This window comes from Aegilops tauschii, chromosome 5 (genome assembly GCF_002575655.3).
Source record: "Aegilops tauschii subsp. strangulata cultivar AL8/78 chromosome 5, Aet v6.0, whole genome shotgun sequence".
Taxonomy (NCBI): Eukaryota; Viridiplantae; Streptophyta; class Magnoliopsida; order Poales; family Poaceae; genus Aegilops; species Aegilops tauschii.
In genome coordinates, this window is record NC_053039.3 from 495,176,988 (window position 1) to 495,201,506 (window position 24,519).

The 24,519-nt window shown below is 48.8% G+C and overlaps 1 protein-coding gene across 1 annotated transcript; it reads left to right on the forward strand.

The window, feature by feature from the left end:
* The first annotated feature begins 6,343 nt into the window (after nt 1–6,343).
* Nucleotides 6,344–10,755, forward strand: LOC109784556 (uncharacterized). Its single transcript, XM_020343156.4, has 2 exons — nt 6,344–9,204; nt 9,859–10,755. Exons 1-2 carry the CDS (start codon nt 6,588–6,590, stop codon nt 10,347–10,349), a joined length of 3,108 nt encoding a protein of 1,035 aa, XP_020198745.1. The 5' UTR covers nt 6,344–6,587; the 3' UTR covers nt 10,350–10,755.
* The last annotated feature ends 13,764 nt before the right edge of the window (nt 10,756–24,519 follow it).

Below are 24,519 nucleotides of genomic sequence, written 5' to 3' on the forward strand. Positions count from 1 at the left end.
CGGCTAGTAGGTAATCCTTGAAGCACACGCCAATTCTTCAGAGGTTTCCATCTCGATCACACCAAGTTTCATAGATTCCAGAGTCCTTCCTTGTGGAGATCGGTGGGCCGTGTGTCTCATAGGTTAGTACCCCCTAATCCATGACACCATCAGCCGGGAGCGTCCGGAGGCGTTTGAGGTGCCAAATTTGGTGACCATGCCCGCCGATGCTCTAAGAGCAACTCTAGCAGACCCGCATTTTGCCGACCCGTAAAATGTGTTTGCAGGTCGCACGGGGGCGGTTATGCAGGCCGAAATTTGCGGCGGCAGACTAGAAACCGCAAACAAACCCCTAAATTTTAAAAAAAGTTGTTTCGCGCGAGAAATTTAAGCAACAGCTCACCGGAGCTCGCTCGCATACATGGTTCTTCTTCGCATAATAAGTTCATACACGCCACATACATACATAGAGGTTAGATATGCTAGACAGGGCCTACGCTACCGCATCACTGCAACAAAATTGAGCTCACCGGAGCTCCTGCGGTAGCTGCCCACCGGCGACAATCAGTCGGAGTCGGAGGAGTCGGAGTCGGAGCCGAGGTCGACGAAGAGCTTCGCCTGCTCCTCCTTCATCACGCGTAGGTCGGCCTCCTTCGATGCCTGCGCCTGCGATGCCGTGAGGCCCGAATCGAGGAAGAGCCGCTCGTACTCGAGCTCGCGCCGGATGCGCTCTTCCATCTCCTGCAGCTCCCTCGCCAACCGCTCGAGGACGACGCGCTCGAGGAGCTCCTCCTGCCCCGGTGGGAGGTAGTCCTCGGGTCCGATGACGCCTCGGCGCGGCGGCGCATCGGGCACGGCCTCCTCCGGCTCCCTCTTCACCGGAACAAGCCGCGAGCTCGATGCGCCCGCGGATGAGCTCCCCGCGGACCAGTGGCCGGATGAGCTCCCCGCGGACCAGTTGCCGGAGGAGGCGCGGCGGCGACGGGCGCGCTCGAGCTCGAACTCGTCGAGCTCGCGTCGGTCGAATGCCGGCGGCGGCCGGGCACCCTGGTTGAGCCACCGACGCGCCCCCCGCTTGCGCGCGGCGTCAGATCTGGCGCGGCGGCGCCGCTCCGCCTCATCCCCCGAGTCGGCCATGGTGGTTCTAGGCTCGTCGGCGGCGAGAAATCAAGCGGCGCGGTGGGGAATTGGAGGGGAACGCGGCGGCGGGAGGATAGGGTTTCGACCCGAATCTGCCCCGCAAACCCGCAGTTATAGTGGCTCGGGGGTTGCGTTTGCGGGCTGCGGCAAAAAAATTTACGGGCCGAACACCGATGCGGGCTCTGGTCTGGCAAAAAAAAGGCCGAGCCCGTATAATCGCCGGAATTATGCGGGTTTGCGCCGGATGCGGGGTGTGCTAGAGTTGCTCTAAGCTATCCAGAGATGGGAGAGAGAAGGTAGCGAAACGGTATGTGCCCCTAGAGCGACTTGGCAGTGGCTATCCTTCGTAAGTTAGGCCAACTCCAGATTTCGCTTTCCTGGGATCAACCAAAACGCCACTCCAGTTTTTACACTTATTAGAACTTCATCAGATCTAGAACCTAGCTTCGGGGAGGCGCACCATTCCGGCCCGATCTACGACGGATTTGGCGGATCTGGAAGCTAGACACTACCAAACAGGCCCGAAGTTTAACAAAGTGAATGATACTCTGGGCAAAAATGACAAAATAGATTTTAGAAAATAATTGTTTAATGAATAGTATGATCTCAATTTTATTTTCTTCATTGATATTTCACGAAACTTCAAATGTGAGTCGAATGGTCAACTAAGTTTGAGGTGTCAATACTGCACGAAACTTCACACGCGAGTCGAATGACCGACTAAGTTAGATACCATTTTTTTCAAAAATTTGTTCCTAATATTTATTTGAATTTACTATTCACATGGATGCACGTGGAACCATGTTCACATTTTTATCTTTGCTCAAACCATGTACTTACATCTAGTATACAATCATGTTGTGTTTGTTAAGTACTCCTCTGTTTTATAATGTAGTGCGTATAATATATCTTTTTTGCAAAAAAATAAAAATAAAAATGTAGTGCGTATATTTTTTAAAAAAATAAAAACTTTACAAAATTTTTTTTTGAAAAACTTTACCAAGTTTGTAGAGAAAAGTATTTATATATAAAATACTAACCACATATCATTAGATACATCACGACATATATTTTCATACTGTACAAGTATATTTTATATTATAAATATTTTTCTATAAATTTGGTTATAGTTTGCAAAAAATTCATATTCATTTGTACTTTATTTACCGAATTGAGGGATAAAAAGTTAAAAACACGTTCGTGGAGCGTTTTTTTTTTTTTGTACTAATGGAGCGAGTTGTTGGTGAGCTCATGAAGCTGCTCTAAATGCAGGGGGGTATATTACGTACAGTACACTGTATAGCAGTTAGTATACAACGATGAAGCTGTATACTGCAAAGAAAAGATAGATAATAGGACAAGGAAGTACTGTACCGGAGGCATTGATCAGCCACCATTGACTCCGACTATTCCTCGGGTCAGAGTTGCCGGTGAGATTTGCCATCCGATTTATTAAATTCGCGCTGAATACGGCTGAAATCCGAATCGACGTACGACATACGGCATTTTAAGAATCCAAGGATATATATGTAGTTGTGGCCGTTAATGCTGTAGTGTTAACCTCCCCCAATCAAAATGTTCACCGCGGGATTTTTCTTATGCACAAATCTACTATATTTGGTAGAGTTGCAAATGATGGAGGCGTTGTTGGTGCAAACGCACAAATCTACTTTAGTCCTATCCGATATATCAAATTCTCCTTGAATACAGCCAGCCAGCAGAATTCCAAATCGATGTACAACATACGGCATTTCAAGAATCCAAGGAGACGTGTACGTGTTGTGGCCATTAACGTTGTAGTGTAAACCTCGTCCCAACCAAAATATTAACCAGATAATTTTCCTTGTGCATAAATCTACTGTATTGGTTAGAGTTTGTAAATGATGAAGATGTTGTTGGGGCGAATACATAAATCTACTTTATTTCCATCTGATTTATTAAGTTTGAAGAAGGCCAGCCAGCTGAAATACGAAGCGCCGTACGACATTCTAGGAATCCAATGATACGTGCACGCAGTTGTCGCCATTAATGTTGTAACGTTAACCTCCTTCCAACCAAAATGTTGGCCAGTTGATTTTTTTCGGGCACAAATCTACTGTACTTACTAGAGTTTGCAAAAAATGGAGGCGTTGTTGGCGTGAATGCACGAATCTACTGTATTTTCATCTAATTTATTAGATTCACCTTGAATATGACAGCCAAGCGAAATCAGATTTGACGTACGACATACGCAGTCCAATAATTCATGGATACGTGCATGTAGGTGTGGCCGTTAATGCTGTAGTGTTAACCTTCCTCCAACCAAAATGTTCACCGGATGATTTCGCGCGTGCACACATTAACTGTATTTTGTAGAATTTGGAAATGATGAAGGCGTTTTTGGTGTGAACGCACATTTCGGCCAAGGCTACAACAAGGATTTGATTAGGACGTGTTCAACTTGTCGCCTTGGCCCCAACGGGATGGGCTGGGGAAGATTTCTAGGGTGCGCATCGTGGTACGCTGGTATGCGTGATATTTTATCATCATTGTTGCTACTTAAAAAAACACAAGTTTCATGCCCTACTGGATGAAGTTTGATTTTAGGAAGGCATATAGTCTCGCTTAAAACTTTCCAATGTTTTTTAATCTACAAACATCCAAAATGACAAATTGTTAGTATTTCAATTACTTAACAACCATTACGGTCTAAATTTTCCACCCAACTGCAATACCAGAGGCTTTTCGTCCATTAAACTGTTGGAAGATGCAGATTTGCCCTTTGCCCTATTGGGAGATGCCTAATAATGATAATGTGCGATGGTTCTCTCGCAGGTGGTGGCTCAATGAGCATGTTTATGAAAAACAGGAAAAATAGGTGAGATCTTTTTAAAAATCAAGTAATAAAAAGAAGAATGAGGGAAATTATATATAAAATTAATGACGTTCGCAAGAATACATAAATTGTGCCTATGAAATCCGAATCGACGTACGACATACGACTTTTCAAGAATCCAAGGATGCAAATGTAGTTGTGGCCATTAATGCTGCACTGTTACCCCCCCCCCCCCCCCCCAAACAAAATGTTCACCGCGGGATTTTTCTTATGCACGAATCTACTATATTTGGTAGAGTTTGCAGATGATAGAGGCGTTGTTGGTGCGAACGCACAGATCTACTTTATTCCTATCCGATTTTGTCAATTTCTCCTTGAATACGGCCGACCAGCAGAAATCCAAATCGACGTATGACATACGGCATTCCCAGAATCCAAGGACACATGTAGCTGTGGCCATTAGTGTTGTATTGTAAACCTCCTCCCAACCAAAATGTTCACCGGATGATTTTCCTCGTGCATAAATCTACTGTATTGGTTAGAGTTTGTAAATGATGGAGACGTTGTTGGGGCGAATACATAAATCTACTCTATTCCCATATGATTTATTAAGTTTGAAGAAGGCCAACCAGCTGAAATACGAAGCGGCCTACGATATCCCAAGAATCCAATGACACATGCACGTAGTTGTGGCCATTAATGCTGTAACGTTAACATCCTCCCAACCAAAATGTTCACCGGATGATTTTCCTCGTGCATAAATCTACTGTATTGGTTAGAGTTTGTAAATGATGGAGACGTTGTTGGGGCGAATACATAAATCTACTATATTCCCATATGATTTATTAAGTTTGAAGAAGGCCAACCAGCTGAAATACGAAGCGACCTACGATATCCCAAGAATCCAATGGCACGTGCACGTAGTTGTGGCCATTAATGCTGTAATGTTAACATCCTCCCAACCAAAATGTTCACCTGTTGATTTTCCTCGTGCACAAATCTACTGTATTTGCTAGAGTTTGCAAATAATAGAGGCGTTGTTGGTGTGAACGCACAATTCTACTATATTGCCATCTGATTGGTTAGATTCACCTTCAATATGGCAGCCAACCGAAATCCAATTTGACGTACGACATACGGCAGTCCAATAATTCATGGATACGTGCACGTAGGTGTGGTCGTTAATTAGTGTTAACCTTCCCCAACCAAAATATTCACCGGGTGATTTTGCTTGTGCACAAATTAACTGTATTTTCTAGAGTTTGCACACGATGAAGGCATTTGTGGTGCGAAAGCACATTTCGGCTAAGGCTACAACAAGGATTTGTTCGGGAGGTGCTCAACTTGTCGCCTTGGCCCCAACGGGATGGGCTGAAGATTTCAGGGGTGCGCATGGTGGTACGCGAGTATGGGCGGTATTTTGTCATCATTGCCGCTACTTCAAAAACACAAGTTTCATGCCTTATTGGATGAAGTTTGATTTTAGAAAAGCGTATAGCCTGGCTCAAAACTTTTCAATGCTTTTTAATCTACAAACATCCAAAATGGCAAATCATTAGTATTTCAATTACGTAACAACCGTTACGTTCAATTACTTAACAATTGTTACAGTCAAAATTTGGTACCCAACTGCAATACAAGAGGTTGTTCGTCCATTAAAATGTTGGCAAGAAGCAGATTTGCCTCTTTTCCCTATTAGGAGTTGCCTAATGATAACGTGCGGCGGTTCTCTCGCAGGTGGTGGCTCAATGAGCATGTATATCAAAAACAGAAAGATAGGTGAAATCTTTTTAGAAATCAAGTAATAAGAAGAGGAATGAGGGAAATTATACATAAAATCAATGACGTTCACAAGAATACATAAATTGTGCCTAAGAAATTAAAATTTTATTTTAAATAGTCTCAAAAAAATCACAAGAATTTTAAGAATAGGACTTCATGGATCGATTAAAACCCCCAAAACTATATAGTAGCTTTTTGTTAAAAGTTACCGGAAACCATTGTAATGTTAAGAACAAAATCAGATGTAGTATTAGTCTTCTCACAGATGCTCGCTGGTACAAGAGGGCTGTAAATCTGATCGACACGTTGTGGACTCAAAATTCTTACTACCGGGCTCGCCGCGTTTCAAATAGGAGTAGTGTTGGCCCATCGGAAATGACATCTCTCGGTCTCGGGCAGCACCACGGGAGCGCGCGCACCGCTAGAGACGAATCCTCCAACCAAATCAACACACGAATGAATGAATATAGATCGTTCTCTCCGAGATAAAATACATACGGCATTATAAAATGGAAAAAGATAGAGCCATTGGGTCAAAGTGGCCGTGTCTGTGGTGCCTGCGCCCGAGGCCCCGACCCGAGCCCGAGACCAGGTTATAAAACCCACCCAACCCAATCCCCCAAAATCAGAAGCAGAGGGAGAGGGAAACCGAGCACACCCCACCCCACACCACACGCCACGCCTCCCCACACCCAGCCAAACCAAAGCCAAAAAAATCACATTTTTAGGCGAGCCCCCTGCACCCTCGTGTCCAAAGCCACCCTCCCGTCTCACACTCCCCCCTGTCTTTGTCTCCACTCTCCGGGCCTCGCCGGGAGCGTGAGCCCCCTCCTCCCCCGTCCCCGAGAGAGCGAAGCAAACCGAAACCCCAATGCATCTCCGCCGCCTCCCCCCGCTCCTCCTCCTCCTCGCCCTCCTCGTCCGCCTCTCCGCCGGCGGCGCGGCGGACGGCGACGCGGACGCGCTGCTGGCGGCCAAGGCGGCGCTGTCGGACCCCACGGGCGCGCTCGCGTCCTGGGCGGCGAGCAACGGGACGGGCGGCGGCGGCGGGTACGCGCACTGCGCGTGGGCGGGCGTGGCGTGCGGCGCGCGCGGGGCCGTCGTGGGGCTGGCCCTCGGCGGGCTCAACCTCTCCGGCGCGCTCCCGCCGGCGCTGTCCAGCCTGCGCGGCCTCCTCCGCCTCGACGTCGGCGCCAACGCGCTCTCGGGCCCCGTCCCGGCCGCGCTCGGCCACCTCCGCTTCCTCACCCACCTCAACCTCTCCAACAACGCCTTCAACGGCTCCCTCCCGCCGGCCCTCGCGCGCCTCCGCGGCCTCCGCGTGCTCGACCTCTACAACAACAACCTCACCAGCCCGCTCCCGCTCGAGGTCGCGCAGATGCCCATGCTCCGCCACCTGCACCTCGGCGGCAACTTCTTCTCCGGCGAGATTCCCCCCGAGTACGGCCGGTGGACGCGGCTGCAGTACCTCGCGCTCTCCGGCAACGAGCTGTCCGGGAGGATACCGCCGGAGCTCGGGAACCTTACCAGCCTCAGGGAGCTCTACATTGGCTACTACAACGCCTACTCCGGTGGGGTCCCGCCGGAGCTCGGCAACCTCACCGACCTCGTGCGCCTCGACGCCGCCAACTGCGGCCTCTCCGGGAAGATCCCGCCCGAGCTCGGCAGGCTGCAGAAACTCGACACCCTGTTCCTGCAGGTGAACGGCCTCACCGGCGCCATACCGTCGGAGCTGGGCAACCTGCAGAGCCTCAGCTCCTTGGACCTGTCCAACAATGCGCTCGCCGGCGAGATACCGCCCAGCTTCTCCCAGCTCAAGAACATGACGCTGCTCAACCTGTTCCGGAACAAGCTGCGCGGCGACATCCCCGACTTCGTCGGCGACCTGCCAAGCCTCGAGGTGCTGCAGCTCTGGGAGAACAACTTCACCGGCAGCGTGCCCCGCCGCCTCGGCGCCAACAAGCGCCTCCAGCTGGTCGACCTCTCCTCCAACAGGCTCACCGGCACGCTGCCGCCGGACCTCTGCGCCGGGGGCAAGCTGCACACGCTCATCGCCCTCGGCAACTCCTTGTTCGGCTCCATCCCTGACTCCCTCGGCCAGTGCAAGTCCTTGAGCCGTATTCGTCTGGGAGAGAACTACTTGAACGGCTCCATTCCCAAGGGGCTCTTCGAGTTGCAGAAGCTCACTCAGGTCGAGCTGCAAGACAACCTCCTCACCGGCGACTTCCCTGCTGTGGTCGGCGCTGCGGCGCCTAATCTGGGGGAGATCAACCTGTCCAACAATCAGCTCACCGGTGCATTGCCGGCATCCATTGGAAACTTCTCTGGTGTTCAGAAGCTGCTGCTTGATCGCAACTCGTTCTCCGGCGCGTTGCCTGCCGAGGTTGGGCGGCTGCAGGAGCTCTCCAAGGCTGACCTTAGCGGCAATGCGATCGAGGGAGGTGTGCCGCCGGAGATTGGGAAATGCCGGCTGCTCACTTACTTGGACTTGAGCCGGAACAACCTCTCTGGGAGGATACCTCCGGCCATCTCTGGAATGAGGATACTGAACTACCTCAACTTGTCCAAGAACCACCTTGATGGAGAGATACCTCCATCCATCTCCACAATGCAGAGCTTGACGGCGGTCGACTTCTCTTACAACAACTTGTCCGGGCTCGTCCCAGGGACCGGCCAGTTCAGCTACTTCAATGCCACATCTTTCGTTGGCAATCCAAACCTGTGTGGACCATACCTTGGTCCATGCCGCCCTGGCATTGCTGATGCTGGTCACACCAACCATGGCCATGGAGGGCTGTCTAGCACCATCAAGCTGCTCATTGTGCTAGGCTTGCTTCTGTGCTCCATTATATTTGCTACCGCGGCAATTCTGAAGGCGCGGTCGTTGAAGAAAGCCAGTGATGCACGGATGTGGAAACTCACTGCATTCCAGCGCCTTGATTTCACCTGTGATGATGTGCTGGACTCCCTGAAAGAGGAGAACATTATTGGCAAAGGCGGGGCTGGAACTGTGTACAAGGGATCAATGCCCAATGGTGATCATGTGGCCGTGAAGAGGCTCTCTGCAATGGTCCGTGGCTCATCACATGATCATGGATTCTCAGCGGAGATACAAACACTTGGGAGGATTCGGCATCGCCATATTGTGCGCCTGCTAGGCTTCTGCTCAAACAATGAGACCAACCTGCTGGTGTATGAGTATATGCCCAATGGTAGTCTCGGGGAGCTTCTCCATGGCAAGAAGGGCGAACACCTGCACTGGGATACTCGGTACAAGATTGCAATTGAAGCTGCCAAGGGGCTGTGCTACCTGCACCATGATTGTTCACCGCTGATACTTCACCGTGATGTCAAGTCGAACAATATACTTCTTGACTCTGACTTTGAAGCTCATGTGGCCGACTTTGGGCTGGCGAAATTCTTGCAGGACACCGGCGCATCAGAATGCATGTCCGCCATTGCTGGTTCATATGGCTACATTGCTCCAGGTATTGAAACATGTATTCCTTCAATTAATTTTGGTCTGACTATTCTCAAGATGCACATATAATACCGATTTTCATAAATAGTTTAATCTTTATTACATAGCAACCGTTCACTGTTATGACTTCACTGCAGAATTATAGTATTGTTGATAAGTTACAAGAGTTTCCTTATGAAGCCCAATCATGTACGTAGATTGTATCACGATGTAGTTATTAAATTGAGACATTGAGTCATTCTTTTGTTAGTTCTGAATGTCATCTGTTTGCTGTTTGCTTATTACATACAACTGTTTGCTGTTACGAATTTATTACAGACCAATAGTAGTGTTGATAACTTATAAGAGTTTCCTTCTAAAGCCCAATCATTCAGATTGTATCAAGATGTAGTTACTAAATTGAAACATTGAGGCATTCTTTTATTAGTCCTGAACGACATCTGTAAACCTACTGTCTTTGTTAGAACCTCCTCACTACAGTTTAGTCCATAAGAGGCTATTGATTCATGAAAACACGCACTCCCTGTGTATATTTAGGTTCAGTTACTTCAATTCTATGTCTTCTACTCTAACCTGATGTTTCTCTAGCTGCCAAGGAACATAAACCTATTACTTTCTAACTAACCAGTCTCACATTGCTCTGTTATCTGTGGCTTTCCAGAATATGCATACACCCTCAAGGTCGACGAGAAGAGCGATGTCTACAGCTTCGGAGTGGTGCTTCTTGAGCTCGTGACCGGGCGGAAACCTGTAGGGGAGTTCGGGGACGGCGTCGACATTGTCCAGTGGGTCAAGATGATGACAGGGCCAAACAAGGAGCAAGTGATGAAGATCCTGGACCCGAGGCTGTCGACCGTGCCGGTGCACGAGGTGATGCACGTCTTCTACGTCGCATTGCTGTGCACGGAGGAGCACAGCGTGCAGCGCCCGACGATGCGGGAGGTCGTGCAGATCCTCAGTGAGCTCCCAAAGCCAGCTGCCAATCAAGGTGATGAAGAAGAGCTTCCCCTCTCCGGCGAAGGTCCTGAGTCCAACCCTCCTGCCCCAACCAGTTCCACCGAAGCTCCGACCGGCAAGCCGAAAGATCAGCAGCCGCAGCAGCAGCACACGAGCTCGGAGTCGTCGCCTCCTCCTGATCTCATCAGCATCTGATCATCCAAGTCCACCAGTCGCGAAAGCATGTGGGCTTCGATCGTGCAAGCAAGCATAGGCCTGAATCTAGGGTTTGTTGAGTGGGAGACTTTGTTGCTGTTGTGCTGTACATATCCAAGCTGCTTTGGTGGTGGGGCGTCCAAGAGCTTCCAGTTTGGTGTGTGTGTGTGTGTGTGTGTGTGTTTGGTACTTTGCTTTGCTGCTTGTAGCCGTAGGGATTATGTGGTAGTGGAGCTTTTCATGATCTTTCCTTGTGCAATGTAGTAGTAGTAGCATCAGTAGCCATCTATCTAAATGTCAAGCTCCTCTGCTGTCCATCCGGTCCGGTCCAGCATGAGAATCTGAAAAATCTTTGTTGTGGAACCATGGTCCTCACTATTTAAAGTGGCTTCTGTTGATCTGCAAATGTTTGCAGTAGGAGTACCGCTTCACCACCGATGCTGCTAAGAAAAGCGCTCTCTGCCTTGTGGAGAAAATGATAATTGCAAAGCGCTTTTGTGCTGCCAAAGCGTTCGATTGATGCTGCTCCCTTTTTGACTTTGTTTGACAATCAAAGAATTCTTGTTGATCCGAGGCCAAGCCGGTTCACGAATGTCAAACGATGCTTTGCCCTCGGCGTAACGCCAAGCAGCAGCATCTGATCAGATCAGATCAGCACTAGTGAGTGCACCAGTAGAGTCTAAACTCTAAACTAATGTCAGGCGATTCGCTGCCTGAGGCCCCATCTAATGATGATCGATCGATGATGATGGTGATGCGCCTCGGCGACCCCCTGACCCTGTGGGGATGGGGGGTTAATCATGCCGCACCGGCGCACGGCCGCTGCGACGTCGTCAGGCCGGATGATGGTTGATGGGGGCACGCACCGGCGCCGCCGTGGAACGGGACGGCGTGCCTTTCCGCGGCCCCTCTCCCTCGTCTCCTCGCTCCCCTGATCTCATCTCATCTCATCTACCCTGCTTTTGCTCCGGTGCACGCCCAACGGGAAATCAATCTAGGGGCGTCTATGGAGTTTATCTACGTACCGTGCCCTCGTCCTCGGCCTCCGTCGCGCCTCAAGGAAGATGATACTGTGCCAGGACCCAGGAGGCAGCAAAAGGAGCGTGAGATTAGGTGGACAGTGCGATGGATGGTGCATTTGTACCGGGTCACTGTTGCCGTTTTGTTCGGCCCCGTCCCGTTGGATGCATGCATGCGTCCAAAGAGAATGGTCACATCCACAACCAGACGCGACGCGAGGACGGCACTCCAATCTGGATCGCACGCTGTGCCTGTTTGTGTTGGCCACTCCTGACTCCCGAGTCCTGCCCATTCATCCGATTATTGGTGTGGCCTCAGCCTCACATAAACTAAGGCCAACTCCAGCACGCGACCCCATCCCGGCCGTCCTAATTCGTTCAGGATAGAACGGACGAATAGCGTGGCGCAGCCACAAACAGGTAAATGTTCGGTTTTCGTCTGTTTTTGATCCATTTCCGGTTCAAATTTACGCCGCGTTTGGGGTGAACGGACATCGCGCGAACGGGATGGACGCACGCCCTTGTCCTCCCCGTGACCCGCCTCGGGGACACTAGCACTCCATTCGCCTCCAATGCCTCCACCTGCTCTCCCCCACCCCACCTCGCCGCCGGCGCCGCCTCCTCACTGCTCACCCCCCGGCCGTCCATACCAAACCATGTCTCGACATGGCCGCCATCACGCCCGCGCTTTCGTAGGAGTTTTGGCCGTCGCCGTCGTAGCCGGTGTCAGAGGGAATACGACAGCTGGCGACGGCTATGGACCATGACAGCTTCCGTCGGGTGCTCCAGAGCGGCCAGTAGCCGGCTGCCAACCACCCCTGCTGCATCGAGGTGCTCAAGAGAGTGCTAGAAAGGATATGGAACGTGCTTTTGGTGTGCTTCAATCCCGATGGGGTATCGTTCAAAACCCTGCACTGACATGGGATGAAGGAAAGCTTTGGGAGGTGATGACTGCTTATGTGATCATGTACAACATGATCGTCGAGGATGAGCGTGATAACAGCATCTTCGACCAAGGATTTGATTTTCAAGGTGAAAATGTTGAGCCCCTGCATCAAGAACCGGCCATGTTTGAACAGTTTGCCCAATTTCATCGTAAAATGCGTAATCGACACACTCATTTGGATCTTCAAAATGACTTGGTTGAGCACATGTGGAATCACATTGGCAACCAATAGATGGATTGGTTCATTATGTTCATTCAAGACAACTTCAATTTGGTTGTAAAACTATTTTATTAGAGATAATTTAGATTGGGTTGTAAAACTATTTTTATTTGAGACAATTAATATTTGGACGTGCAAACTAGTTTTGAACATTGAAATATGAATATATATGGTCATTTTTTGCCATGGCGGACAGGATGGGGCCAACGGATGCGTCCGCGCGTTGGGCGCACGGCCACCGCATCCCAGGAAAGGCCCGGACACGATCCCATTGCCCTACCCAAACGGATAGAATCCAGGCTAAACAGACGTCCGTTTGGGGTCGTGCGCGCCTAAGAGCAACTCTAGCAGACCCGCATCCCGCGGGCCCGCAAAACGCTTTGCAGTTTGCGGAAAACGGCCTTTGCGGGCCGGTGCGGACAACATAGACTAAAACAACATAGGCGGCACACAGGCTCGCAGCGAATGCATCTAACACTAACAAGCAAGCCTACATCAGTCCCAAGAGGTACTGTGGAGGTAGGTGTAGCCTGAAAGCTGGTAGTGTCGCATCGGGAACTCCACGTTAGCAACCCGGGGTCCGCGAATACTCTGGTGCAGAACCTGACGCTCAGGTGGCAGAAGAGGTCCAAGTGCGGGAGAGTGGCCTCCCACATCTGGCCAGCTGACACCCTGGGGCATCACAGTCCTAGCTGGGTAGATCGCAGAACGGGGCAGCTCCCTAGATCGGAAAAGGGGTGTAACAGCGTCAGAGCACGGTAAAGGTGCTGAAGGGTGGTGTACAAATCGTGGCGAAGAGCTCGGTTAGCTCGATCCAGCCCATCAACATGCAGAACCAGGTTCTGATGGTAGAAGGGCTCTCGGGTGACAGTGGAGTAGGCAGCAGTATAGTATCCCTCCGCACCAACATCAGATGCGATAGCAATGTGCCTGAAAGGGGAGGTGTCCAACTCCCGATACTCTCCACGAAGACGTGTCAGAGCAGCATAGGCAGCATCGTGGACAGCCATATCGATGGTCACTCCAACACCATGAGCGGTGTGCAGCACAGTAGTGGAGTCATACTCCCGCGAGTAGAGGTGGACGATGGCACGGTACTGCTCCTGGTTAAAGTCCTGGTACTCCTCGTAGACGGTGTACTCAGGGTGCCAGCGATAACCCAGATAGGTCATCATCTCAGCTAGCACAGCAGGTGATCCCGAGGCACCAATGGCGGTCGTGTGACGCACGACCTGCCTCGTGGGTTCCATCTGAAAGCAAAGACGTTTCAAAGGAGTCAAATGACAGTGTGTGGATTGTTCAAAATACTATTCTAAGAAACAACTATGGCTTATCCAACTTTGGGGTGAATGCGGTCACGGGATCCTAGTGTTAGAGTTAGCAAATTCGTTTAACCCGAGTAGAAGAGAGTTCAGAGTCCCAGAGTAAAGGTCGAGGAGTAAAAGATCCTAGTACCACCCAATGGCGACGTGGGCCCGTAAGACACACAGCCATGTTAGTAAAAGTTTTGTAATGTCTAGACTCGACTTCGGCCAAGGAGTGTGGAAAGGGGGATTCCTACAGGCAGCCGGCTCTGATACCAACTTGTGACGCCCCCGATTTGACCGTACACTAATCATGCACGCAAATGTGTCCGATCAAGATCATGGACTCACGGAAAGATACCACAACACAACTCTAAAACATAAATAAGTCATACAAGCATCATAATACAAGCCAGGGGCCTCGAGGGCTCGAATACAAGTGCTCGATCATAGACGAGTCAGCGGAAGCAACAATATCTGAGTACAGACATAACTTAAACAAGTTTCCCTTAAGAAGGCTAGCACAAACTGGGATACAGATCGAACGAGGTGCAGGCCTCCTGCCTGGGATCCTCCTGTTGGGAATCGTAGCATAATTTAAAATTTTCCTACGCTCACCAAGATGCATCTATGGAGTCTACTAGCAACGAAGGGAAAGGAGTGGATCTACATACCCTTGTAGATCGCGAGCGGAAGCGTTCCAATGAACGTGGATGACGGAGTCGTACTCGCCGTGATCCAAATCACCGATGACCGAGTGCCGAACGGACGGCACCTCCGCGTTCAACACACGTACGGTGCAGCAACGTCTCCTCCTTCTTGATCCAGCAAGGGGGAAGGAGAGGTTGATGGAGATCCAACAGCACGACGGCGTGGTGGTGGATGTAGCGGGTCTCCGGCAGGGCTTCGCCGAGCTTCTGCGAGAGAGAGAGAGGTGTTGCAGGGGAGGAGGGAGGCGCCCAAGGCTTAGATATTGCTGCCCTCCCTTCCCCCCACTATATATAGGGCCAAGGGAGGGGGGGGGGCGCAGCCTTGCCCCTTCCTCCAAGGAAGGGTGCGGCCAGGGGGGAGTCCTTCCCCCCCAAGGCACCTCGGAGGTGCCTTCCCCCTTTAGGACTCTCCCTTTTTTCTTATCTCTTGCGCATGGGCCTCTTGCGGCTGGTGCCCTTGGCCCATATAGGCCAAGGCGCACCCCTTACAGCCCATGTGCCCCCCCGGGGCTGGTGGACCCCCGGACCCCTTTCGGCACTCCCGGTACAATACCGATAAAGCGCGAAACTTTTCCGGCGACCAAAATAAGACTTCCCATATATAAATCTTTACCTCCGGACCATTCCGGAACCTCTCGTGACGTCCGGGATCTCATCCGGGACTCCGAACAACTTTCGGGTTTCCGCATACATATATCTCTACAACCCTAGCGTCACCGGACCTTAAGTGTGTAGACCCTACGGGTTCGGGAGACATGCAGACATGACCGAGACGCCTCTCCGGTCAATAACCAACAGCGGGATCTGGATACCCATGTTGGCTCCCACATGTTCCACGATGATATCATCGGATGAACCACGGTGTCGAGGATTCAATCAATCCGTATGCAATTCCCTTTGTCAATCGGTATGTTACTTGCCCGAGATTCGATCGTCGATATCCCAATACCTTGTTCAATCTCGTTACCGGCAAGTCTCTTTACTCGTACCGCAATGCATGATCCCGTGACTAACGCTTTAGTCACATTGAGCTCATTATGATGATGCATTACCGAGTGGGCCCAGAGATACCTCTCCGTCACACGGAGTGACAAATCCCAGTCTCGATCCGTGCCAACCCAACAGACACTTTCGGAGATACCCGTAATGCACCTTTATAGTCACCCAGTTACGTTGTGACGTTTGGCACACCCAAAGCACTCCTACGGTATCCGGGAGTTGCACGATCTCATGGTCTAAGGAAAAGATACTTGACATTGGAAAAGCTCTAGCAAACGAAACTACACGATCTTTTATGCTATGCTTAGGATTGGGTCTTGTCCATGGTCAGGAAACCGTAACCATCTATTGATCAACGAGCTAGTCAACTAGAGGCTCACTAGGGACATGGTGTTGTCTATGTATTCACACATGTATTACGATTTCCGGACAATACAATTATAGCATGAATAATGGACAATTACCATGAACAAAGAAATATAATAATAACCATTTATTATTGCCTCTAGGGCATATTTCCAATAGTCTCCCACTTGCACTAGAGTCAATAATCTAGTTCACATCACCATGTGATTAACACTCACTGGTCACATCACCATGTGACCAACATCTAAAGAGTTTACTAGAGTTAACAATCTAGTTCACATCACTATGTGATTATCACTCAATGTGTTCTGGTTTGGTCATGTTATGCTTGTGAGAGAGGTTATTAGTCAACGGGTCTGAACCTTTCAGAACCGTGTGCTTTACGAATATCTATGTCATCTTGTGGATGCTACCACGCGCTATTTGGAGCCATTTCAAATAATTGCTCTACTATACGAATCCGGTTTGCTACTCAGAGTCATCCGGATTAGTGTCAAAGTTCGCATCGACGTAACCATTTACGACGAACTCCTTTCCACCTCCATAATCGAGAAAATTCCTTAATCCACTAGGTACTAAGGATAAGTTTGACCGCTGTCATGAGATCCTTTCCCGGATCACCATTGTACCCTCTTGACCAACTCATGGCAAGGCACACTACATGTGCGGTACACAGCATAGCATACTATAGAGCCTATGTCTAAAGCATAGGGGACGACCTTCGTCCTTTCTCTATCTTCCGCTGTGGTCAGGTCTTGAGTCTCACTCAATACTCACACCTTGTAACACAGCCAAGAACTCCTTCTTTGCTGATCTATTTTGAACTCTTTCAAAATCATGTCAAGGTGTGCTGTCTTTTGAAAGTATCATCAGGCGTCTTGATCTATCTCTATGGATCTTGATGCCCAATATGTAAGCAGCTTTATCCAGGTCTTCCTTTGAAAAACTCCTTTCAAACAACCCTTTATGCTTTCCAGAAATTTTTCATCATTTCGGATCAACAATATGTCATTCACATATACTTATCAGAAATGTTGTAGCGCTCCCACTCACTTTATTGTAAATACAAGTTTCCAACAAACTTTGTATAAACCCAAAAACTTTGATCACTCCATCAAAGCGTATATTCTGACTCCGAGATGCTTGCTCTAATCCATGGAAGGATCGCTGGAGCTAGCATACCTTTTAGCATCCTTAGGATCGACAAAACCTTTCTGATTGTATCACATACAACCTTTCCTTACGAAAACTGGTAAGGAAACTCGTTTTGACATCCATCTGCCAGATTTCATAAATGTAGCTAATGCTAACATGATTCCGACGGACCTAAGCATCGCTACGGATGAGAAAAACTCATCGTAGTCAACTCCTTGAACTTGTGAAAATACTCTTTGCCACAAGTCGAGCTTCATAGACGGTAACATTACCGTCCATGTCCGTCTTCTTCTTAAAGATCCATTTATCTCAATGGCTTGCCGATCATCGGGCAAGTTCACCAAAGTCCATGCTTTGTTCTGATACATGGATTCTATCTCGGATTTCACGGCCTCGAGCCATTCATCGGAATATGGGCCCACCATCGCTTCTCCATAGCTCGTAGGTTCATTGTTGTCTAGCAATATGACTTCCAAGACAGGATCACGCATTACTCTGAAGTAGTGCGCATCCTCGTCGTCCTACGAGGTTTGGTAGTGACTTGATCCGAAGTTTCATGATCACTATCATAAGCTTCCACTTCAATTGGTGTAGGTGCCACAGGAACAACTTCCTGTGCCCTGCTACACACTAGTTGAAGCGACGGTTCGATAACCTTATCAAGTCTCCACCATCCTCCCACTCAATTCTTTCGAGAGAAACTTTTCCTCGAGAAAGGACTCGTTTCTAGAAGCAATTACTTTTGCTTCCAGATCTGAAATAGGAGGTATACCCAACTGTTTTTGGGTATTCTATGAAGATGCATTTATCCGCTTTGGGTTCGAGCTTATCAACCTGAAACTTTTTCACATAAGCATCGCAGCCCCAAACTTTTAAGAAACGACAACTTAGGTTTCTATAAATGGTGTCGTCTCAACGGAATTGCGTGGTGCCCCTTTTAAAGTGAATGCGGTTGTCTCTAATGCCTAACCCATAAACGATAGTGGTAATTTGATAAGAAACATCATGGTATGCACCATATCCAATAGGGTGCAGTTATGATGTTCGGACACACCATCACACTATGGTGTTCCAGGCGGTATTAATTGTGAAACACTTTCCACAATGTCTCAATTGTGTGCCAAACTCGTATCTCAGATACTCATCTCTATGATCATATCACAGACATTTTATCCTCTTGTCACGACGATCTTCAACTTCACTCTGAAATTGCTTGAACCTTTCAATAATTCAGACTAGTGTTTCATCAAGTAAATACACTCAGTATCTACTCAAATCATCTGTGAAGTAAGAACATAACGATATCCACTGCATGCCTTAGCATTAATTGGACTGCATACATCAAAATGTATTACTTCCAATAAATTGCTCTCTTGTTCCATCTTACTGAAAACGAGGCCTTTCAGTCATCTTGCCCATGTGGTATGATTTGCATGTCTCAAGTGATTCATAATCAAGTGAGTCCAAACGATCCATCTGTATGGAGTTTCTTCATGCATATATACCAATAGACATGGTTCGCATGTCTCAATCTTTTCAAAAATGAGTGAGTCCAAAGATCCACCTACATGGAGCTTCTTCATGCGTTCTACACCAATATGACTCAAGTGGCAGTGCCACAAGTATGTGGTACTATCATTACTATCTTATATCTTTTGGCATGAACATGTGTATCACTACGATCGAGATTCATTTTAGGTGCAAGACCATTGAAGGTATTATTCAAATAAACAGAGTAACCATTATTCTCCTTAAATGAATAACCGTTTTGCGGTAAACATGATCCAATCATGTTCAACGCAAACACCAAATCTCGATTGTAGAGGAAGCATGCGATGCTTGATCACATCAACCTTGGAAACACTTCCAACACATATCGTCATCTCACCTTTAGCTAGTCTCCATTTATTCTGCAGCTTTTATTTCGAGTTACTAACACTTAGCAACCGAACCAGTATCTAATACCCTGGTGCTGCTAGGAGTACTAGTAAAGTACACATTCATATAACGTATATCCAATATACTTCTGTCGACCTTGCCTGCCTTCTCATCTACCAAGTATCTAGGGTAGTACTGCTTCAGTGACCGTTCCTCTCATTACAGAAGCACTTAGTCTCGGGTTTGGGTTCAACCTTGGGATTCTTCACTAGAGCAGCAAACGACTTGCTGTTTCATGAAGTATCCCTTTTGCCCTTGCCCTTCTTAAACTAGTGGTTTTACTAACCATCAACAATTGATGCTCCTTCTTGATTTCTACTCTCGCGGTGTCAAACATCGCGAATAGCTCAAGGATCATCATGATTATCCTTGATATGTTATAGTTCATCACGAAGCTCTACTAGCTTGGTGGCAGTGACTATGGAGAACTATCACTATCTCATCTGGCAGATTAACTCCCACTCGATTCAAGCGATTGTGGCACTCAGACTATCTGAGCACACGCTCAACGATTGAGCTTTTCTCCCTTAGTTTGCAGGCTTAAGAAACTTGTCAGAGGTCTCATACCTCTTGACGTGGGCACTAGTCTGAAATCCCAATTTCAGTCTTCGGAACATCTCACATGTTCTGCGACGTTTCAAAACGTCTTTGGTGCCACAATTCTAAACCGCACTGAACTATCACGTAGTCATCAAAACGTGTATGTCAGATGTTTCGTAACATCTACAGACGACGCTGAGGTTCAGCACACCGAGCGGTGCATTAAGGACATAAGCCTTCTGTGCAGCAATGAGGACAATCCCCAGTTTACGGAACCAGTCCGCATAATTGCTACTACCAATTTTCAACTAAATTTTCTCTAGGAACATATCTTAACCAGTAGAACTAAAGCGCAAGCTATGACATAATTTGCAAATACCTTTTTGACTATGTTCATGATAATGAAGTTCATCTGATTATGAACTCCCACTTAGATAGACATCCCTCTAGTCATCTAAGTGAAACATGATCCGAGTTTAACTAGGCCGTGTCCGATCATCACGTGAGACGGACTAGTCAAGATCGGTGAACATCTCCATGTTGATCGTATCTTCTATACGACTCATGCTCGACCTTTCGGTCCTCCGTGTTCCGAGGCCATGTCTGTACATGCTAGGCTCGTCAAGTCAACCTAAGTGTATTGCGTGTGTTCCGAGGCCATGTCTGTACATGCTAGGCTCGTCAACACCCGTTGTATTCGAACGTTAGAATCTATCACACCCGATCATCACGTGGTGCTTCGAAACAACGAACCTTCGCAACGGTGCACAGTTAGGGTGAACACTTTCTTGAAATTATTATAAGGGATCATCTTACTTACTACCGTCGTTCTAAGAAAATAAGATGCAAAAACATGATAAACATCACATGCAATCAAATAGTGACATGATATGGCCAATATCATCATGCTCCTTTGATCTCCATCTTCGGGGCACCATGATCATCTTCGTCACCGGCATGACACCATGATCTCCATCATCATGATCTCCATCATTGTGTCTTCATGAAGTCGTCACGCCAACGATTACTTCTACTTCTATGGCTAACTCGTTTAGCAACAAAGTAAAGTAATTTACATGGCGTTATTCAATGACACGCAGGTCATACAAAATAATAAAGACAACTCCTATGGCTCCTGCCGGTTGTCATACTCATCGATATGCAAGTCGTGATTCCTATTACAAGAATATGATCAATCTCATACATCACATATATCATTCATCACATCTTCTGGCCATATCACATCACATAGCACTTGCTGCAAAAACAAGTTAGACGTCCTCTAATTGTTGTTGCAAGTTTTTTACGTGGTTTGTAGGTTTCTAGCAAGAACGTTTCTTACCTACGTATGACCACAACATGATTTGCCAATTTCTATTTACCCTTCATAAGGACCCTTTTCATCGAATCTGTTCCGACTAAAGTAGGAGAGACAGACACCCGCTAGCCACCTTATGCATCTAGTGCATGTCAGTCGGTGGAACCTGTCTCACGTAAGCGTACGTGTAAGGTCGGTCCGGGCCGCTTCATCCTACAATGCCGCCGAAACAAGAAACGACTAGTAGCGGCAAGAAGAATTGGCAAACTCAACGCCCACAACTGCTTTGTGTTCTACTCGTGCATAGTAACTACGCATAGACCTGGCTCATGATGCCACTGTTGGGAATCATAGCATAATTTAAAATTTTCCTACGCTCACCAAGATGCATCTATGGAGTCTACTAGCAACGAAGGGAAAGGAGTGGATCTACATACCCTTGTAGATCGCGAGCGGAAGCGTTCCAATGAACGTGGATGACGGAGTCGTACTCGCCGTGATCCAAATCACCGATGACCGAGTGCCGAACGGACGACACCTCCGCGTTCAACACACGTACGGTGCAGCAACGTCTCCTCCTTCTTGATCCAGCAAGGGGGAAGGAGAGGTTGATGGAGATCCAACAGCACGACGGCGTGGTGGTGGATGTAGCGGGTCTCCGGCAGGGCTTCGCCGAGCTTCTGCGAGAGAGAGAGAGGTGTTGCAGGGGAGGAGGGAGGCGCCCAAGGCTTAGATATTGCTGCCCTCCCTTCCCCCCACTATATATAGGGCCAAGGGAGGGGGGGGGGGCGCAGCCTTGCCCCTTCCTCCAAGGAAGGGTGCGGCCAGGGGGGAGTCCTTCCCCCCCAAGGCACCTCGGAGGTGCCTTCCCCCTTTAGGACTCTCCCTTTTTTCTTATCTCTTGCGCATGGGCCTCTTGCGGCTGGTGCCCTTGGCCCATATAGGCCAAGGCGCACCCCTTACAGCCCATGTGCCCCCCCGGGGCTGGTGGACCCCCGGACCCCTTTCGGCACTCCCGGTACAATACCGATAAAGCGCGAAACTTTTCCGGCGACCAAAATAAGACTTCCCATATATAAATCTTTACCTCCGGACCATTCCGGAACCTCTCGTGACGTCCGGGATCTCATCCGGGACTCCGAACAACTTTCGGGTTTCCGCATACATATATCTCTACAACCCTAGCGTCACCGGACCTTAAGTGTGTAGACCCTACGGGTTCGGGAGACATGCAGACATGACCGAGACGCCTCTCCGGTCAATAACCAACAGCGGGATCTGGATACCCATGTTGGCTCCCACATGTTCCACGATGATATCATCGGATGAACCACGGTGTCGAGGATTCAATCAATCCGTATGCAATTCCCTTTGTCAATCGGTATGTTACTTGCCCGAGATTCGATCGTCGATATCCCAATACCTTGTTCAATCTCGTTACTGGCAAGTCTCTTTACTCGTACCGCAATGCATGATCCCGTGACTAACGCTTTAGTCACATTGAGCTCATTATGATGATGCATTACCGAGTGGGCCCAGAGATACCTCTCCGTCACACGGAGTGACAAATCCCAGTCTCGATCCGTGCCAACCCAACAGACACTTTCGGAGATACCCGTAATGCACCTTTATAGTCACCCAGTTACGTTGTGACGTTTGGCACACCCAAAGCACTCCTACGGTATCCGGGAGTTGCACGATCTCATGGTCTAAGGAAAAGATACTTGACATTGGAAAAGCTCTAGCAAACGAAACTACACGATCTTTTATGCTATGCTTAGGATTGGGTCTTGTCCATGGTCAGGAAACCGTAACCATCTATTGATCAACGAGCTAGTCAACTAGAGGCTCACTAGGGACATGGTGTTGTCTATGTATTCACACATGTATTACGATTTCCGGACAATACAATTATAGCATGAATAATGGACAATTACCATGAACAAAGAAATATAATAATAACCATTTATTATTGCCTCTAGGGCATATTTCCAACACCTCCTAACTACTCCTGGTCGTCGTCAGCGGGCTGCACGTAGTAGTAGGCTCCTCCAGTGCCGTAGGAGTCGTCGTCGACGGTGGCGTTTGGCTCCTGGACTCCAACATCTGGTTGCGACAACCAGGTAGAAAGGAAAGGGGGAAAAGAGGGAGAGAAGCAACCGTGAGTACTCATCCAAAGTACTCGCAAGCAAGGAGCTACACTACATATGCATGGGTATATGTGTAAAGGGGCATATCAGTGGATTGAACTGCAGAATGCCAGAATAAGAGGGGGATAGCTAGTCCTGTCGAAGACTACGCTTCTGGCCATCTCCATCTTGCAGCATGTAGAAGAGAGTAGATTGAAGTCCTCCAAGTAGCATCGCATAGCATAATCCTACCCGGCGATCCCCTCCTCGTCGCCCTGTTAGAGAGCGATCACCGGGTTGTATCTGGCACTTGGAAGGGTGTATTTTATTAAGTATCCGGTTCTAGTTGTCATAAGGTCAAGGTACAACTCCGGGTCGTCCTTTTACCGAGGGACACGGCTATTCGAATAGATAAACTTCCCTGCAGGGGTGCACCACATAACCCAACACGCTCGATCCCATTTGGCCGGACACACTTTTCTGGGTCATGCCCGGCCTCGGAAGATCAACACGTCGCAGCCCCACCTAGGCTCAACAGAGAGGTCAACACGCCGGTCTAAATCCTATGCGCGCAGGGGTCTGGGCCCATCGCCCATTGCACACCTGCACGTTGCGAGGGCGGCCGGAAGCAGACCTAGCCTAGTGGCGTTCCAGTCCAATCCGGCGCGCGCCGCTCCGTCGCTGACGTCAAGAAGAGCTTCGGCTGATACCACGACGTCGAGTGCCCATAACTGTTCCCGCGTAGCTGGTTAGTGCGTATAGACCAAATGGCCAGACTCACATCAAATACCAAGAACACGTTAAGCGTGTTATTTTGAAGTAACCGCGGACGCCGTCCAGGGCCAGGCCCACCTCTCACCTAGGCGGTCTCAACCTGCCCTGTCGCTCCGCCACAAAGATCCAGTTGCGGGTACTCCTACGAGCCGACTCGACTTTAGTCACCACAGGTATCATGTATAGAGTATATAAGTATATACCCGTGATCACCGCCCAAGTGATCCCGGCCTGATAGTATAGCACAGCAGACGGACAAGAATGTAGGGCCACTGATGGAAAACTAGCATCCTATACTAACCATGTAGGATTGCAGGTAAATGTAACAACAGTAGAACCAAGGACGGGCTATGCATCAGGATAGGATAACGGAAAGCAGTAACATGCTACACTACTCTAATGCAAGCAGTATAGAGAAGAATAGGCGATATCTGGTGATCAAGGGGGGGGGCTTGCCTGGTTGCTCTGGCAAGTAGGAGGGGTCGTCAACTCCGTAGTCGAACTGGGCAGCAGCAGCGTCGGTCTCGTAGTCTACCGGAGAGAAGAGGGGGGAAGAAACAGTTAATACAATGCAAACATAAGCATGACGATGCGTGACATGACAATGAGCGGTGCTAGGTGTGTCCTAACGCGGCAGTAGGTGGTACCGGCGAAGGGGGCAACATCCGGGAAAGTATTCCCGATGTTTCGCGTTTTCGGACAGACGGACCGGAGGGGGAATGTTCCATGTTCGCTATGCTAGGAATGTGTGG

Bases quoted from the DNA above. Each gene is read 5' to 3' on its own strand.
- LOC109784556 (XM_020343156.4), top strand. From the start codon at position 6,588: ATGCATCTCCGCCGCCTCCCCCCGCTCCTCCTCCTCCTCGCCCTCCTC. The intron at 9,205-9,858 runs GTATTGAAACAT...GTGGCTTTCCAG, and splicing joins ATATGGCTACATTGCTCCAG to AATATGCATACACCCTCAAG.